This window comes from Artibeus jamaicensis, unplaced genomic scaffold, assembly GCF_021234435.1.
Source record: "Artibeus jamaicensis isolate MK-2021 breed Jamaican fruit bat unplaced genomic scaffold, CSHL_Jam_final scaffold_369, whole genome shotgun sequence".
Lineage (NCBI taxonomy): Eukaryota > Metazoa > Chordata > Mammalia > Chiroptera > Phyllostomidae > Artibeus > Artibeus jamaicensis.
In genome coordinates, this window is record NW_026522042.1 from 8,027,187 (window position 1) to 8,041,353 (window position 14,167).

The 14,167-nt window shown below is 46.6% G+C and overlaps 2 protein-coding genes and 1 non-coding gene across 3 annotated transcripts; 2 read left to right on the top strand and 1 right to left on the bottom strand.

The window, feature by feature from the left end:
- Window positions 1–170: 170 nt before the first annotated feature.
- On the bottom strand, window positions 171–6,108 carry CARD6 (caspase recruitment domain family member 6). The gene is made up of 3 exons (XM_037138524.2): window positions 5,626–6,108; window positions 3,893–4,450; window positions 171–3,086 (listed from the first exon to the last, which is right to left on the bottom strand). Exons 1-3 carry the CDS (start codon window positions 5,906–5,908, stop codon window positions 739–741), a joined length of 3,189 nt encoding a protein of 1,062 aa, XP_036994419.2. The 5' UTR covers window positions 5,909–6,108; the 3' UTR covers window positions 171–738.
- A 4,661-nt stretch (window positions 6,109–10,769) lies between these two features.
- RPL37 (ribosomal protein L37) lies at window positions 10,770–13,653 on the top strand. Its single transcript, XM_037138525.2, has 4 exons — window positions 10,770–10,878; window positions 12,017–12,152; window positions 12,383–12,467; window positions 13,539–13,653. The coding sequence occupies exons 1-4, from the start codon at window positions 10,876–10,878 to the stop codon at window positions 13,606–13,608; spliced, it is 294 nt and encodes a 97-aa protein (XP_036994420.1). The 5' UTR covers window positions 10,770–10,875; the 3' UTR covers window positions 13,609–13,653.
- On the top strand, window positions 13,379–13,458 carry LOC119044265 (small nucleolar RNA SNORD72). The gene has a single exon (XR_005081572.1). It is a non-coding gene; the product is annotated as a small nucleolar RNA SNORD72 (small nucleolar RNA).
- Window positions 13,654–14,167: the final 514 nt, after the last annotated feature.

Sequence of the window (14,167 nt, forward strand, 5' to 3'; positions counted from 1 at the left end):
AAAATCTGTGAATCGTAAGTTCTTTTAAACATTTCAATGTTTTTCCCAGCTTTGTAAACAGATCTTAATTCTTTAGCTAAGAATGAGCTAAATTATCTTACTTACTATAATTATTTAAAATATGAATCACACACATAAAGTTGATAAAAATAATGAATTTTATTGGTTGATAGGTCATTATTTCCATATGTAAGGATCAAATGAGAGAGTTTTATTATCCAAGAAAATTGAGGCTGTAACTAGAGGCAAATTGAGTAACCCAGACAAACAGGGTTATCTGCTTAGCAGCCAATGTTAAAGGAGAAAGTTTGACTAGGACACCTCTAGAGCAGCCAACAATTAAGGCAATTGTATTGGCAACAGTGAGACAACCTGGGTCCTGGTGATCACTTTGCAGTTCGAGACCCCAACTCCATTTTTCCCCAAGTGGGGCTGCCTCACAGTCCCCACGCCCTGGATGCAGGGGATCTGTTACCCAGGACTCAAAGCTGGATTCAATTAATTTATTATTCACTGCTTGGTTCTAGTCCTTGTTCTTTTCGTAGTTTTCCCTCTTTGTCAGGGACACAGTTCTTACAGATAGTTTAGTGACGTCCAAGCAGGCTGCGCACGTCTGTTTTTCTGTGTCTCGCTAAGGACAGCAGTGTCTACAGTCAGTACCGCTCTTCCTCGGGTCGCTGCCGTGGGATTGGAATGGCCCGGGGAAAGGTAGTTTCACAGGTCTCTGGAGTGAGCACCTCAGTGCTTCCCGCCCCTCCGGGGCCCGGCTCTTGCGTAGGATGTCTTAGCCTGTGAGTGACTGGCTTGCGATGACCTGGGCTGAGTGGGTCTGGGCTGAGGCCTAGGCTGGGAGGACTGGGGCTGGCGTGGCTGGGACTGAGTGGGTCTGGATGGAGAGGATTTGGCTTGGGAGGGCTGGGGCTGGCGTGGCTGGGACTGAGCGGGTCTGGATGGAGAGGATTTGGCTTGGGAGGGCTGGGGCTGAGGGGGTTTTGTCTGAGTGGGTTTGGGTTGAGAGGATGTAGGTTGGGAAGGTTTGGGCTGGGGGTGCTTGTACTGGGATGGCTTGGGCTGACTGAATGGAGAACCAGGTAAAAATTTGTTGCTGGATGTGGGGTGGGATCCCATTTGGACGGCTGGATTTAAAGGTCCCCCTTGGGTCTTTGGCTTGAATCCTTGCTGAAAGGTGGGCCTTACGGGCCTTTGCATGACTCCTGCAGGTTGACAGACTTGAGAGTGAGGATCCACAGTATGAAATGGTGTTCTCATGAGTTTTCCAGTGGCCTCAGCTGGCTGTGCTGCCCGGAGGTGGGCTTGCTTGGGCTGTAGCTTCCCCAATGGTCCTTCTGGCCGTGAACCCAGGGGATGGGGGGGACGTATCTGAGAGGCCATTATTATGGCAGGCCTTTCGCAAGCTCCCGTGGCCTGTGGTCTTCGAGGCCGGGCCTGTACACACTGACTACCAGGTCTTAGTGGTCTCCCAAATAGTCCACGCATGGGATGTCCACGAGGAGGTCTCGAAAATTTTATAAGCCTTCCACCTGAACAAAATCTCAGGGGTTGGAAGTGCTGGACTCCAAAACTTCTGCCTTGACTGTGGACCCATGAATTCTGAAAGGTTGAAGGATAGAACCACCTGGACTTCTGCCTTGACCCAAAGCGGGAGCCCATAACCCAGGGGGCTCTCAAAGGAACATGGTTGAAGTGTCCCCCAATCATGATTGGGAAAAAGCAGGAGTTCTGCGGGTGAGGCCTGACTCCTGGGCTGAGGTGGCCACCCTGAGGAGCCGGGCTGACTTCCCCTCCAGCTCCGGGCTCTTTCACTGGCAGCTCGGCTGTGCTTTTGGATGAACTTTCTGGCTGCCTGTGTCTCTGTGGCCCCTCATCTTCAACGGTTCCAGCCCTGTCTTCACTAGGAGGAACTCGAGTTCCTTCAACGTTCTCAAGGTCCTGGTCGACCTGGATCCCCAGCTCCCTGGCCAGGGGGCCCATGTCCTCCACCGACAGGCGTCGGAGGGAGGAGGACGTCACCTCTCGGAGGGCAGCTTGGAGGCTCTCCATGTTCCCCTCTGTCTCCCCAGCTTCCTCCTCCTCCCAGAACAGTAGCTGTGATGGCCTCAAATTCAGAATCGTCTGGAACATCTGAGCCTCTTCACTTTCCCTGGCCTGGGAACTGAGGACAAAATAGCATCTCTCAATGGCAGCTTCTCCTAAAAACATGAGCAGGTCCCATTCCTTTTCACCTAGGCAGTCAGTGAAAAAAAACACAGCCGAGGAAACCTCCATCAAGAAGCCAAATTGCAACCAAAACCTTTCGATATCTCCACGAAGGTTGGTCACGGCAACGGGCTCTTGGAAAAGGTGCGCGTTCTCCATCAGACTGTCGCCATCGGGAAAACACCAGGCGATCTCCACCAGGCCCTCCGAGATCTGCCGGGGAGACCCTGGCAACGCCCCGTCTCGGTGGAGGAAGATTTTGCGTGATTTCTGGGGGTCAGGCCTGAGCAGCGCGTTGAGGATTCTGGACTTGGAGATGCTACAGTCTCCGAGACGCACAAAAGAGATGACGGGCATCTTCATGCGCATCAGAAACTTTTCCGTTTCCCCTGCAGGCCCTCCTAAAGCCCGTGCTGGCTGCTCCTTCACCACGTCCCTCATGGCTCCCAGCATTAAAATGCTTCTGTTGTTCTCCGCATCCGGCAGCAGCAGGGGAAGAGCGAACCGGCATCGGTACATGCTCGCCAGGACTTGGCGCTGCAAAGCGCTGTCCGAGCACAGCACGGAGGCGCAGAGCACGTCCAGGGGGTGGACGGCGCGGACGTCTCTGATTGCCGCCTTCTCCACGCCAGCCGGCCATTCCCCTCCGCTCTCCGCGTGCAGGGCGTCCTGTCTAAGGACGGAGTCTCGAGCCGTCACATCCAGGGCTTGAACTTTCATCAGGAAATTCCAGGCCAAGTCTCCCGGAGTCTCGGGGGTCCACTTACACCCTCGATCCAGGGAGAATTGTCTCACAACATCCGGCCACAGCTTTCTGCTCCTGTCCAAGTTCAAACACGACAGGACATCTTTAAACACCCTTCTTCTTTCTGTAGGAAAGAAGATAACTCCGTGAATGTCACTTTCAAATTCGAAGTCCTTCACTGACAGCTGTCACAGGGAATGAGGTGAAGGGATTAAGCAAAAAACAAAACCTAAACCTAACCTTACAGACAGACAACAGTGTGGTCATTGCCAGAAGGGAAGGGGAAGTGGGGGAGGGAGAAGAGGGTAAAAGGGGGATAAACGGTGATGGAGGGAAACTTTGACTTGGGGTGGTGAACACACAATACAATATACACATGATGTATTACAGAACTGTACCCCTGAAACCTATATAATTTTATTAACCAATGTCACTCCAATAAAATCACTAAAAATAAATAAATACATTTTTAAAAGGAAAAACTACTCTAATTGAAGAGCCTAATATAGTTTTCTTCATCGAGATGGCAATATACGGTAGATTGGATTGAGGCAAGGGAGAGTACTTGGGAATTTTCTTCACTCACCACAAACTCCTCTCCTGCTTTCATTTCAACAGGCCCGTGATCACCATATTCCCTTGGTTACAAAGGCACTCAAACGCCTAATGAAACTTAATTTAAGGACCGGAAGGTAATGCCCAAAATAAGTGGCTAGCAACTTCTTATACTCGTATTGGGGGTGACCGTGGCAACCATCTGCTGCCACCAATATTTACTTTTCCTTATCCTGTGCAGTGTCCTGGGTCTCCTCCCAGCAGCACCCCACCTCTGAGGACAGTCTACTTACAGGATACAGGGAACTTCTGAGACGCTGACATCTGGGGCCCTTCCTCCTCCCCCCTCCTAATGGTCCCCTAACATCCCCATACCTTCCATCCTCTCCTCCTTCTCCTCCTCCAACGACAGGCCCATTTCTGAACCCCCACCACTCTGTTCCTCGAGGGAGAACTCCGTGGTTTCTAAATACACAGGCTCCTGTTCGCCGGCATAGACCAGGTGCTCTGGGTCACTAGGGTCCTCTTTTTCCACAGCGCTGTCTGCATCTTCAGAGCACATAACTGATTCCAGATAGTCCTCCTCTCCTAAGTACAGAGAGTCATCGATCTCATCGTATCTCTGTCCATCCTGTAAGTGATAAACAGCTTCTGAAACTTCATAGTGGACCTCCTCTCCTGAGCGTGGCAGTGGGACTGCTGGGATGTGGCCGTCCTTGTCACCTGCCCTCCAGGGCCAAGCCGTTCCCCCATAACTGGTTTTCTTGTCCAGGAATGTCTCAGAGGTTTCCAAGTCCAGGTGTTCTTTATCTGTGCAGGGCACTGTGGGCTCAGAATTCTCAGGCTGTTTTTCTCCCCGGGAAAGGGGCTCTTCTGAACTCTTGCTCATACCCATAGATTCAAGAGGTTCTGTGTTCTCATGTTGTGAAAATTCTGAAAAAGAACAAGACAGTTTTAGGGTTTTTATTTTGTTTTTCAAATTAACAAAAAAAGAAATTTTATGTTTACTCGAGTTTCCGAGCATGATCTCTCTTCTTTAATTTGTTGGAAGGTAGAGATACCTACCACCTCCAACATAAGTGGTAGTGAGTCAACTGTCAGAACCTTCTTTTCCCACTGAGGGGAAAAAACAGACCACACTCCTGCCTTGCTCAAAATTCCAAGTCTTTCATAGCAAAGACAAGTGTCGAGTGAGTGAGAAAAAAAATTAAATCTTATGAACAGCATTTACTTGTGGATTTACCGTGACCCCAAACCAGCTCGGCATTCTTAGGAACATTGCTAATAAAGTCCGATCCTAATCATTTCTAATCAGCAAGCAACTCACTGTAATTTAAAATAGTAAATCCTAGAAATAATAAGATCCCTTTCTCCAAGCAGACAGGTCTTGTTCTACATTAGGGACCATTAACATTAACCTTTCCATCGGTCACTCTACCTTCTCCAACGTATTTTCTAGATTTCCACAGCAGAAGCTGCACTTGCCCCTGGTGGTAGTCTGCAGAACTGCTAAACAATCCATTCTGGAAGAACTGCTCCTTCCTTGGCCACTAATTATCTTTGACCATTGAAAAATTAGCATTAGAATTGCTTCAGAAAAACCAGGACTCTGCTGGCATTCTTATCACAGAAAAAAAATGAAGTGAGCAATCCACCCTGCATACGGATTGTTTTCCCTGCATTTCCCAAATGTCTGTTCTAAGGGAAAGCTGCAGCTTGAGGTTTGGGGACTGTGTATACTTGCGAATCTACCTACTTGATAAAGAAATCCCTGATGTGTCATCCTGCACAGCAGTCTCTGCCCAGCCGTGAGTATGTCGGGTATCTGTCCTAATAATGAGCAGTCTATACCAGCACTGAAACAACTGCAAATGTTGGTTGCAGTTTAAACAACAACAACAAAAAAATTCTCATTCCTGGAAGTAAGGTACATTGTTCCCTGCTTTTAAAATCCTCGTCCCTTCCCCTTTATCATATTTCAGTGAAAAATTATCTCTGGGAAAAAGAAGTGAAAATAAGAAGGGATCGTTTTTCTTTCTTTCTTTTTTTTTTTCAGGAAATGTGCCTCGTCCCTTCCACTCCTCAAAAAGTGTAGAGATTCAGCTTACCGTGCCTTAAGCCCCACGTTGTCGCCGACTCGGGGAAAGTACTAAATAAACATTTGAGAAAATGCTGGCAACTGACTTCTCCCTTTTTCTGTACCAAAATCAACAGCTTTCGACTTTTCTTCAGGGGGTCTGTCATGTCCTCCAGCGCCTCATACTCGTCCTCGGAAATCAGTCTCCGAGAGCTCAGCGAATCTAAGACAGAATCGAGATCTCGCTGGAGGATTTCCAGTAACTTTTTCCGTTCTCGCTCTATCATCTCCGAGGAAGCACTCCCGGCAGCCATGGTTGGCGTTTTCTGCAGCCCGGGAACTGGAATACAAAATTCTTCCCCTGGATAGAAGCAAGCGTAGGTGGAGCGGAGCAGCTGGTTGCTGCCCCTCTGCCCAAGAGGAAGGCCAGCTTCCCCTAAAGGGCGGCGGAGGAGGAGCCCGGGAGAAGGTGGGCGAGTGTGTCAGCTCCTGCAGAAGTGGAAACGGAGCCAAAAAAAAAAAAAAAAAAGAAGGTGGCAGGAAAGGGTAACCTGCAGGCAGGAAAGTGCAAACAAATAGGAAAGGAGAGCAAAGGGGAAACGGGAGGAAGTGGCTAACCGAGGCACTGAAGACCGGCCCGCAGAAAACAGAGAAGCTGAAACCGAGGACAGACCCGCTTTCGAGGAGGCAGGAGAGAAAGAAGCCAGATCTCATTAACATCATACACCTTGTCTTATCAGCGGTCCCCGCCTCCCGTTTTTTGCAATCCAAAGGAATATTTTTACCCAGTACTTTGTAAATGTAAGTTTTTTAGTAGTTCAAGGACAATTTTTTTAAATGTACTTTAAACTTCATTTTATTTTTTTATTTTTAAGATTTTATTTTTTATTTCTTTAGAGGGGAAGGGAAGGAGAGAGGGAGAGAAACATCAATGTTTGGTTGCCTTTTGTGTGTCCCCTGCTGGGAACTGGCCTGCAGGGGACTGGCCTGCAACCCTGACGGGGAATCGAACCGCGATCGTGTGGTTCGCAGGCCCGCACTCAATCCACTGAGCTATACTAGCCAGGGCTCAAGGACAATTTTTAAGGAGGGAACTCCACCTCATCCCATTTTGTGAAAGTGTCAGTGCTTTTTTTTTTAAAGTGGTGAAATCATTTGTTGGCTGTTTACTTTTTTGGTGCAAGTAGAAGATAGTGGGGTATTGAACACGGGAGGCTTTGGTCGTCCTGGGTGTCAGCTTCACATTCCACTGACGGGGATGGGGGTGGGGGGATGTCCCATAATACGAAGCACAGTAAGTGGCAATTTGGAGTCAGTCCTGCATGTAATATGTCTTGAACATTTTAAATGACTTCTACTCCCATGTTTTTGGTAGAATTGTTTCTTAAAGAAAACCCCTCCTTGATCTTGGTTCTCCCTGTCTGAATTTTGTGCACTCTGTAATGTCTTTGGTGTGGTAGTGCAATTTTCCTCATAAAGTTGTGCTGTGAAAGATTGAAAATTAGATTATGTTGTGTATATGATATTAAATAGTGAATTAGTGAGACTATGATGTAACAGTATCAACATTTGAAGATATTGGTACCTGATATTCTATTTTTTATCTTTATTTTTTAAGCTTTTATGTATTTACTTTTAGAGAGAGGAGAAGGAAAAGAGAGAGAGAGACATCAGTGTGTGACAGATACATGAACTGGTTGCCTCTCACACACCCCAACAGTGGTCTCGGCTCACAACCCAGGCTTGTGTTCTGACTGGGAATTGAACCAGCAAACTTTTGGTTTGCAGGCTGCCACTCAATCCATTGAGCTACACCAGCCAGGGCGAATGTTGGTAACTGATATTCTATTAAGGAAAATTTGCCTCCAAATTTTAAGTTGAAAAGTCACTGGAATAACTATTTAGAAAAAGAATCACAACTATATTTTAGGTTTGCAGTATGTAGGTTAAAAGTTGTGTAAAAAATGGAAATGTCTGCATCCTTATCCTCAGAACAAGCAATAAAGTCTCAAGAAAGACAAATGTTTAAAAAGGGAAAGGATAATTTTATTTGGCAAAGATTAAATATGTCCGTGCTGCCTAGTGTCGGAGACCTCGGATACAAACAAGCCAGGGCACTGTGACCACCCAGCCCCCAGCCTGCCACATCCTGGCTCCCTGCGGTTTATTCATCTGCTCTTTCTGCGACTAGATTCAGCCTCCATGACTGGGGAGTCTCTCTTGAACTTCAGATTGGACTAGGTGTTCCCTGCTCTAAGCTCTCTCTGTGATCTTAAAAATGTGAATTGAGTAACTCTTTATTTATTTATTTGTTATTTAAAAAATATTTTATTTATTTTTAGACAGGGAAAGGGAGGGAGTTAGAGAAACATCAATGTGTGGTTGCCTCCTACATGGCCCCCACTGGGGACCTGGCCTGCAACCCAGGCATGTACCCTGACTGGGAATCAAACTGGCGTCCCTTTTGTTCGCAGCCCACATTCAATCCACTGAGCTACACCAGCCGGGGCTGAGTAACTCTTTTTGGAGAGAAATCTGGCAATATGAAGCAATAAATACATGTTGATAGAAAAAAATATTCATACCCTTCCATTCCCCTTCAAATTACTCAGCAGTTCCCCTTGCGGGAAATTTTCTGAAGGAAATGGCCAGACAAAGGCCCCCAGATGTATACACAAGACTCTGTATTGCATGGTTGCGCACAGAGCTGCACACCGTAAATTTTATTATAAAAAATAAGGCGCAGCGTGGAAAGGGACAAAAACAGGCCCCCTAAAGAACGGATGAAAAAGTTGGGGGGGGGGCGGCCCGGGTGTTTTATTGTCAGTGCCGATCTATAGTAACAGAAAATTGATAGTAACAAAGTTCCATAAATTGGGGGTTTGTGGAATAAATGTTAACACATCAACAATAAAACACAAAAAGTGGTTAAAAAGATGAAATAAATCTTTGCATATTGACAAGTAGTGATACCCATGATGTATTGTTATAGAATACAGCCAAGTATAGATCCCATTTTTGTTTAAGAAAATATGTATATCGTGTACATGTATAACATGTGCACATAAATGTACATGATACTTAAAATAAGACATTTAAGAGATGCCCCGATTATGACACTGGTATCTCTGTGGATAGGTTGCAGAGGGAGTCAAACTTTCTACTTTAAACATTACCATTTAATATGTTACTTTTTTTGGCTTTTATTAGCAAACATTATTTTGTTTAAAAAGAAAACTATTTGGTCTTTATTCAGTGATGCAGTTCATAAGAACCTGAAAACAATCTGAAATAATGATCGACAGAAGTCTGGATGAATAATTTGGAGTATTTCACGTGTGGACTAAAAGGGGGGTGCCAGGGTCCAGCCTCAGCAGGTCTCAGGGTCCCCAAAGGATGGACGAAGCAGGCGATGGATGAAGTCAGATACCTGATTGGATGCTGGAGAACAGCCAGCCTCTGTGGGTCTGACTGAACTCGCAGGGTTTGATTTAAGCTTTATTTTTATAGAGATTGTTACATAACATTAAAGGAACAGGTGCATGGCATGATCAGTTAAGGAGAAAAAAATCAATACAGAGGTAACTAGGAAAAGTACAGGAAATTCCATAGATTCAGTTATGTTAAACAAAGGGTATTTTGACCAGGAGAGCCATTAATCAATTAGAAATAGCTGTATGTACAGTTTTAAATGTCTTATTGATGAATAGATGTTAAAGTTCTTAGAATTTGGTATGGGTCAAAAGGATACCCTAGACTGAACAGTAGTTATAGAAAATTTATTACAAGGCCTTTGTGATGTCTAACTTAGCTATCTTATCTTCTTGTCTAGAATCTTTCTGTACTTTGGACTCTAACTCCTTAGTAATTGTTCCTGTGTGCTTTGTTTTTAATAGTTAACTAGTTTCCCCCGCTTCTTTGCCTAATTCTATTAATTAATATTCTGTTCAAGGTAGAGGAGGGCTGTTACTGTATCAACTTTTAGACATTCAGGGGCTACTTCATTAGGGGGGACTTTGTTCTGTGGCCAAGAAATCATTTTGTACAACTTCCTTGGAATTCTGTGAATCATTGGACCTGAAATACAGGTGTCTAAAAATCCCACCACCTATTAATCGCAGACAAACATGCAAGGAGAGATAGACAGGAAATCCAGCCACAGTTGCCTCCGCTGTGCAGATGCATCTCATCTGTCCGGACTATGTCCAGACTGTGTCCAGGGACCGCTATTGGTCGGCTCCCAACAGGGGAGTTCTATCGAAAGTAACCCCACAGGGTCATCTGATCTTAAATTCTTAACTAGACAAGTCATGGTGGGTGGCCAAGCCCCAGGCATACAACTTTCAGTAAAGGTTTGTCTTTGTTTCTATTCGCAGCACCTGCTGTTCACCTGTCCAAATTAAACCTGATTCCTAGAGTTCACCTTGTTCTGCTAGCGCCTAGTCAATTACCTTTGCTGATATTTCACATTGACAGGTAGAGTTGTTGGTTTACTTTAGAAATCACATAACAGGGTTATTTGGGATCATTTTTTCCCCTACAATTTTTAAACGCTTGGATAGTTCATCGTTTTGCGGGGGGCTTTGATGGGGAAAGGGTTACAACTGGATTCACATTAATTGAGGTCTGGGAACCACCCATTTCGAAACTATTTGGAAAGCATTTCCTGAGTGCAAGCTCCCAGAGCCTACCCAAAGCTACCGAATCGGATTTCTTCACGCTGCGATGCAGGACACGATCCTCAAGACCCACGAGTGCAATCAAAACTCTACTTGTAAAATTACTACAGTTTTCTAATATTATTTGCATGATTTCAGATTCTGAGCCTCAGCACTCGCAGCGACCTCTCAGAGAAGGTCCTGGATCGAGGGACGAGGACCCCGAAGAACCCGGTTTCTCCGCATCGGGATCCCAGTCCCATCACACTGTGTCGGCGCGGGTACCCGCGAGAGGGACAGTTCACACTCCAGGTTCCCCATCAGCTCGGGAACGCAATCCGCGACGTGGTCTCAGCTCTGGCTGAAAACGCACGGCGGCCCGGGAGCGGCTCCGACAGCGTAAGATGCAGCAGCACAAAAGGGCCGAGTTTTGGCTCCGCCCGTCTGCAGCGAGCTGAAACCTCTACCGGTCCCTTCCGGATCGTAAGCACACCGCGGCGACGGACACTTGTGTACGTTGCACCGCGTCCCGCCGGAAGTACTCCCGGAGCGGAAGCTTCTCAGGGCGATTTAGCGGAAGTGCTTTCTTTTCCGGTCTCTTTGGTCTCCGCGGCAGAAGCGAGATGGTGAGTTGTTGCCGGGGCTGTTCGAATCGTTCTCCATCCTTGTCCCCAGCGCCGTGCTCCTCACCCTCCGTGGGGGTGCCGGCAAGGTTGCCGATAATGGGAGCGGGTGGGCAGGGAAGGGACATGTTCTGACCCTCACGAAGCCGAAGAATGGCTCTAACTGTACCTGGGATGCCGAGCCTGCAGTCGTGGAACGGGAGCCGCTTTAGACCCCCCTTGCTGCGGTCTGGGCTTTGGTGTCCGCACCGCCCTCGGAGGAGAATTAAGGGAAGAAGCTGGTTTCAGGGCGCTTCGCTCTGTAGAAAAGGAGTTTTGTTGGTCGGTGGTGCATGGCAGGCGCCCTTAGGTGTTAAAGGGTAGGTAGGAGAATCACATTTCGTCTTTCGCCTTTCTCCTCCTAAAATGTGGCCGGTTGCAAAACACGGTAACTTGCGGAAAGCTCTAGATAAATGTGAAATGCAGGTAGTGGTTTTTGAATGAACTGCTAAGAAAAGTTAACTGGGTTGGCCAAAAAGTTTGTTTTTTTCCCATCCTGGTGGCTCTAGTAGTGCTTAGTTTTCTTTAACTTTATTCGAAACAGTTTCGTTAGATTGTATTGTGTCAGGTGTCATTTCAGCGTGCATTTAAAAATGATGAAAATTACTGATTTTTGCACAGCTATTTTAATATTGAAGATGAAAGAAAATAACATTTTTGGCGTGTTGTGGTTTATTTCAAGCAAGGTAACAGCTGAAATGCAGAAAATTTGTGCAGTGTATGGAGAAGGTGCTGTGACTGATTAACTGTGTCAGCAGTGGTTTGTAAAGTTTCTTTGTGCTGTTGACAGTTTGGCCAAATAACTCTTTGCCGTGGGGCTGTTTTATGCATTGGAAGGTGTTGAGCAGCACCCCGGTCTCTGCCCAGTAGAAGCCAAGAGCGGGAGAGAGCCAACATATTCAAAATATCCAACTCAATAAAGTCATTGGTGAGAACGAAAAATGTCTTACTGTTTGGGGAGAAGCCCCACAAACTTTTTGGCCACCCGAAGAGTAACTTCAGCCCTTGTGACCGTCATAAATGGTACCTCTTTCACAGTTTCTGTACATGAAATGGATGTTCATTGCTATATTTCAGAATTGTTTGTCCCCTTAACTTTCAGACGAAAGGGACGTCGTCATTCGGCAAGCGCCGCAACAAGACGCACACGCTGTGCCGCCGCTGTGGCTCGAAGGCCTACCACCTGCAGAAGTCTACCTGTGGCAAGTGTGGCTACCCCGCCAAGCGGAAGAGAAAGTGTGAGTTCACCTCTTTCTGGGCAGACTAGGTGTTGGGATGCCTCTTGAGGTCAAGGATGGTATTGTTGGCATCCCTCCCGGGGGGCTGGTTTTGGATGTGATTTGGTGCCTCCCATGAAGGTGTGAGCCTGGATGCCCATCGAAAACCCAAGGGAGGCTCCTACCTGTATGGACCAATGATGCCTGCCAGGTGTCCTGGGAAAATCACTCACCTGAATTTTGTGTTTTAGATAACTGGAGTGCCAAGGCTAAACGACGAAACACCACCGGAACGGGTCGCATGAGGCACCTAAAAGTCGTGTACCGCAGATTCAGGTACAGCATCTGTGTTTTGGTTACTGTAGGTCCTACGAGCTTGGATAAGAAGCATCCTGTTCGTTTACTGGTGCTAAATAAGGGTACTGTCCTGATCAGTGAGGAAGGGGTGTACGAAGGTATTTTCTGCTACCGTAACCTTCAGATTCATTGAGTCTGGATTTTATTAAAGGACAGTATTGTGTGAGTGAGGTCTGGAGCCAGACCTTCAGTGTTGTGGCTTTGGGGACATCGGCTTTTACTTCTTTTGTTAGAAAAGCAGAGGGTTCAGGTGCAACCTAGACTCGAACTGCTTTTCAAGCATTAACCCATCTAAGGTCTCAACATAGGCAGTTCTTTGTTGTGAGCAGCTGTTTTGTGCAGTGCAGGGTATTAAGCAGAATCCCCTGGCTGCTCCCCACTCAGTTCCAGATCTTACAATTTTCAAAGATCAGGAGAAGGGCTTTGTGAACATAGAGGGTACCCTGAGATGTGCCTGTGTTGGTGTGCTGCAGCTTCAAACCATCATCTGGTGGCGTGGCTCCGTGACTGCTCTGCTAGTGCAGCGGAGAGGTTCAGAGCCTTTCTGGGCCTCAGTTCACGGGTCTTCCAAAGGGTTATGGCCCAGTACACTTGCCTTTGAATAGGCGTGACTGTTAAGTTAGACTGTAAAACATGTCAAGCAGTTTAGAAACTACCTGCCATTAAACACATGCATTTTCTTTCCCTGCTTAAAGGAAAGTAGTTAATACCTGCCTCATAGCCAAGGGTCCTGTTTTCACAAGAATCTTGGGACTCTTAACAGGTGGCAGGGAAATACTAGTCCAGTGATCAGTAAAACCAAATACATTGTTGAGTTTATTTTTCAAGTGCAGTTAACAGTATTCCTGAAGTAGATGCCTTGAAGCGGAAGGGCGTACATACACTATTGCAGCTTATCGATGATGTTGTAAAAATAAATGTCTGAACATATGAATTCATTATTGATTTCAGCATTTAACTGAGATAAGCTCATTACAAATCTGTTTTAGCAAACAATAAAAGGTCTCTGAGGTTGCTGAAGTAACAGTTCTTGTCTTTGATGTGGTGTAGGCATGGATTCCGTGAAGGAACAACGCCGAAACCCAAGAGGGCGGCTGTTGCGGCGTCCAGCTCAGCTTGAGGATTCACGGATTAGCCCACAATAAATGCTCTGGTGTCCAAAGTGTCTGGTGTGCTGAGGTGTCTTCAGTCGACTTGGAGCCTCAACGAACTAGAGGTTTGGGAACAGGATGACTTAATATCAGGTTCACTTGTCAAGCGATGATTTTGCAGCACTGACTTCTGCACTGGGTTGGGATACTGCTTAAGAGGGTGAGAAACAAGCAGAATTCGAGGATTCCTTCAAGCAAACAGCACTGTAGGTGACGTGAAGAATATAGTAAGAGGAAAAGTAGCACGGTGTGTGAGGCTCATATGGATATTTAATGTGTTAGAGTAAATGGAAGCATAGATCACTTCCTTTTAGTGACATTCCTCTGCTGTAGTGTGTGGCTTTGGGGAGTGGCTGTCAGTCCTGTGCAGAAGGGCTTGAGTGTCCATGAGAACATAAAGGGTAGGGGTCGAATGAATTCTGTCTGAACTTAACCCCAGCATCGCTTGGCATCTGGCATGCAGGCCGTGTGAGGTTTGGGAGGGAAGCCAGACCACCCTGCTGGGTGTGTAAGTCTGTAGGGACAAGT

What these genes read in the sequence shown, in the direction of transcription:
- CARD6 (XM_037138524.2), bottom strand. Translation starts at nt 5,908, where the DNA reads ATGGCTGCCGGGAGTGCTTCCTCGGAGATGATAGAGCGAGAACGGAAA. An exon ending in AACGTGGGGCTTAAGGCACG is followed by an intron (nt 4,451 to 5,625) that starts GTAAGCTGAATC and finishes GTTCTTTTTCAG; the next exon opens with AATTTTCACAACATGAGAAC. An exon ending in GAAGGAGGAGAGGATGGAAG is followed by an intron (nt 3,087 to 3,892) that starts GTATGGGGATGT and finishes TCTTTCCTACAG; the next exon opens with AAAGAAGAAGGGTGTTTAAA.
- RPL37 (XM_037138525.2), top strand. An exon ending in CGCCAAGCGGAAGAGAAAGT is followed by an intron (nt 12,153 to 12,382) that starts GTGAGTTCACCT and finishes TTTGTGTTTTAG; the next exon opens with ATAACTGGAGTGCCAAGGCT. An exon ending in GTCGTGTACCGCAGATTCAG is followed by an intron (nt 12,468 to 13,538) that starts GTACAGCATCTG and finishes GATGTGGTGTAG; the next exon opens with GCATGGATTCCGTGAAGGAA.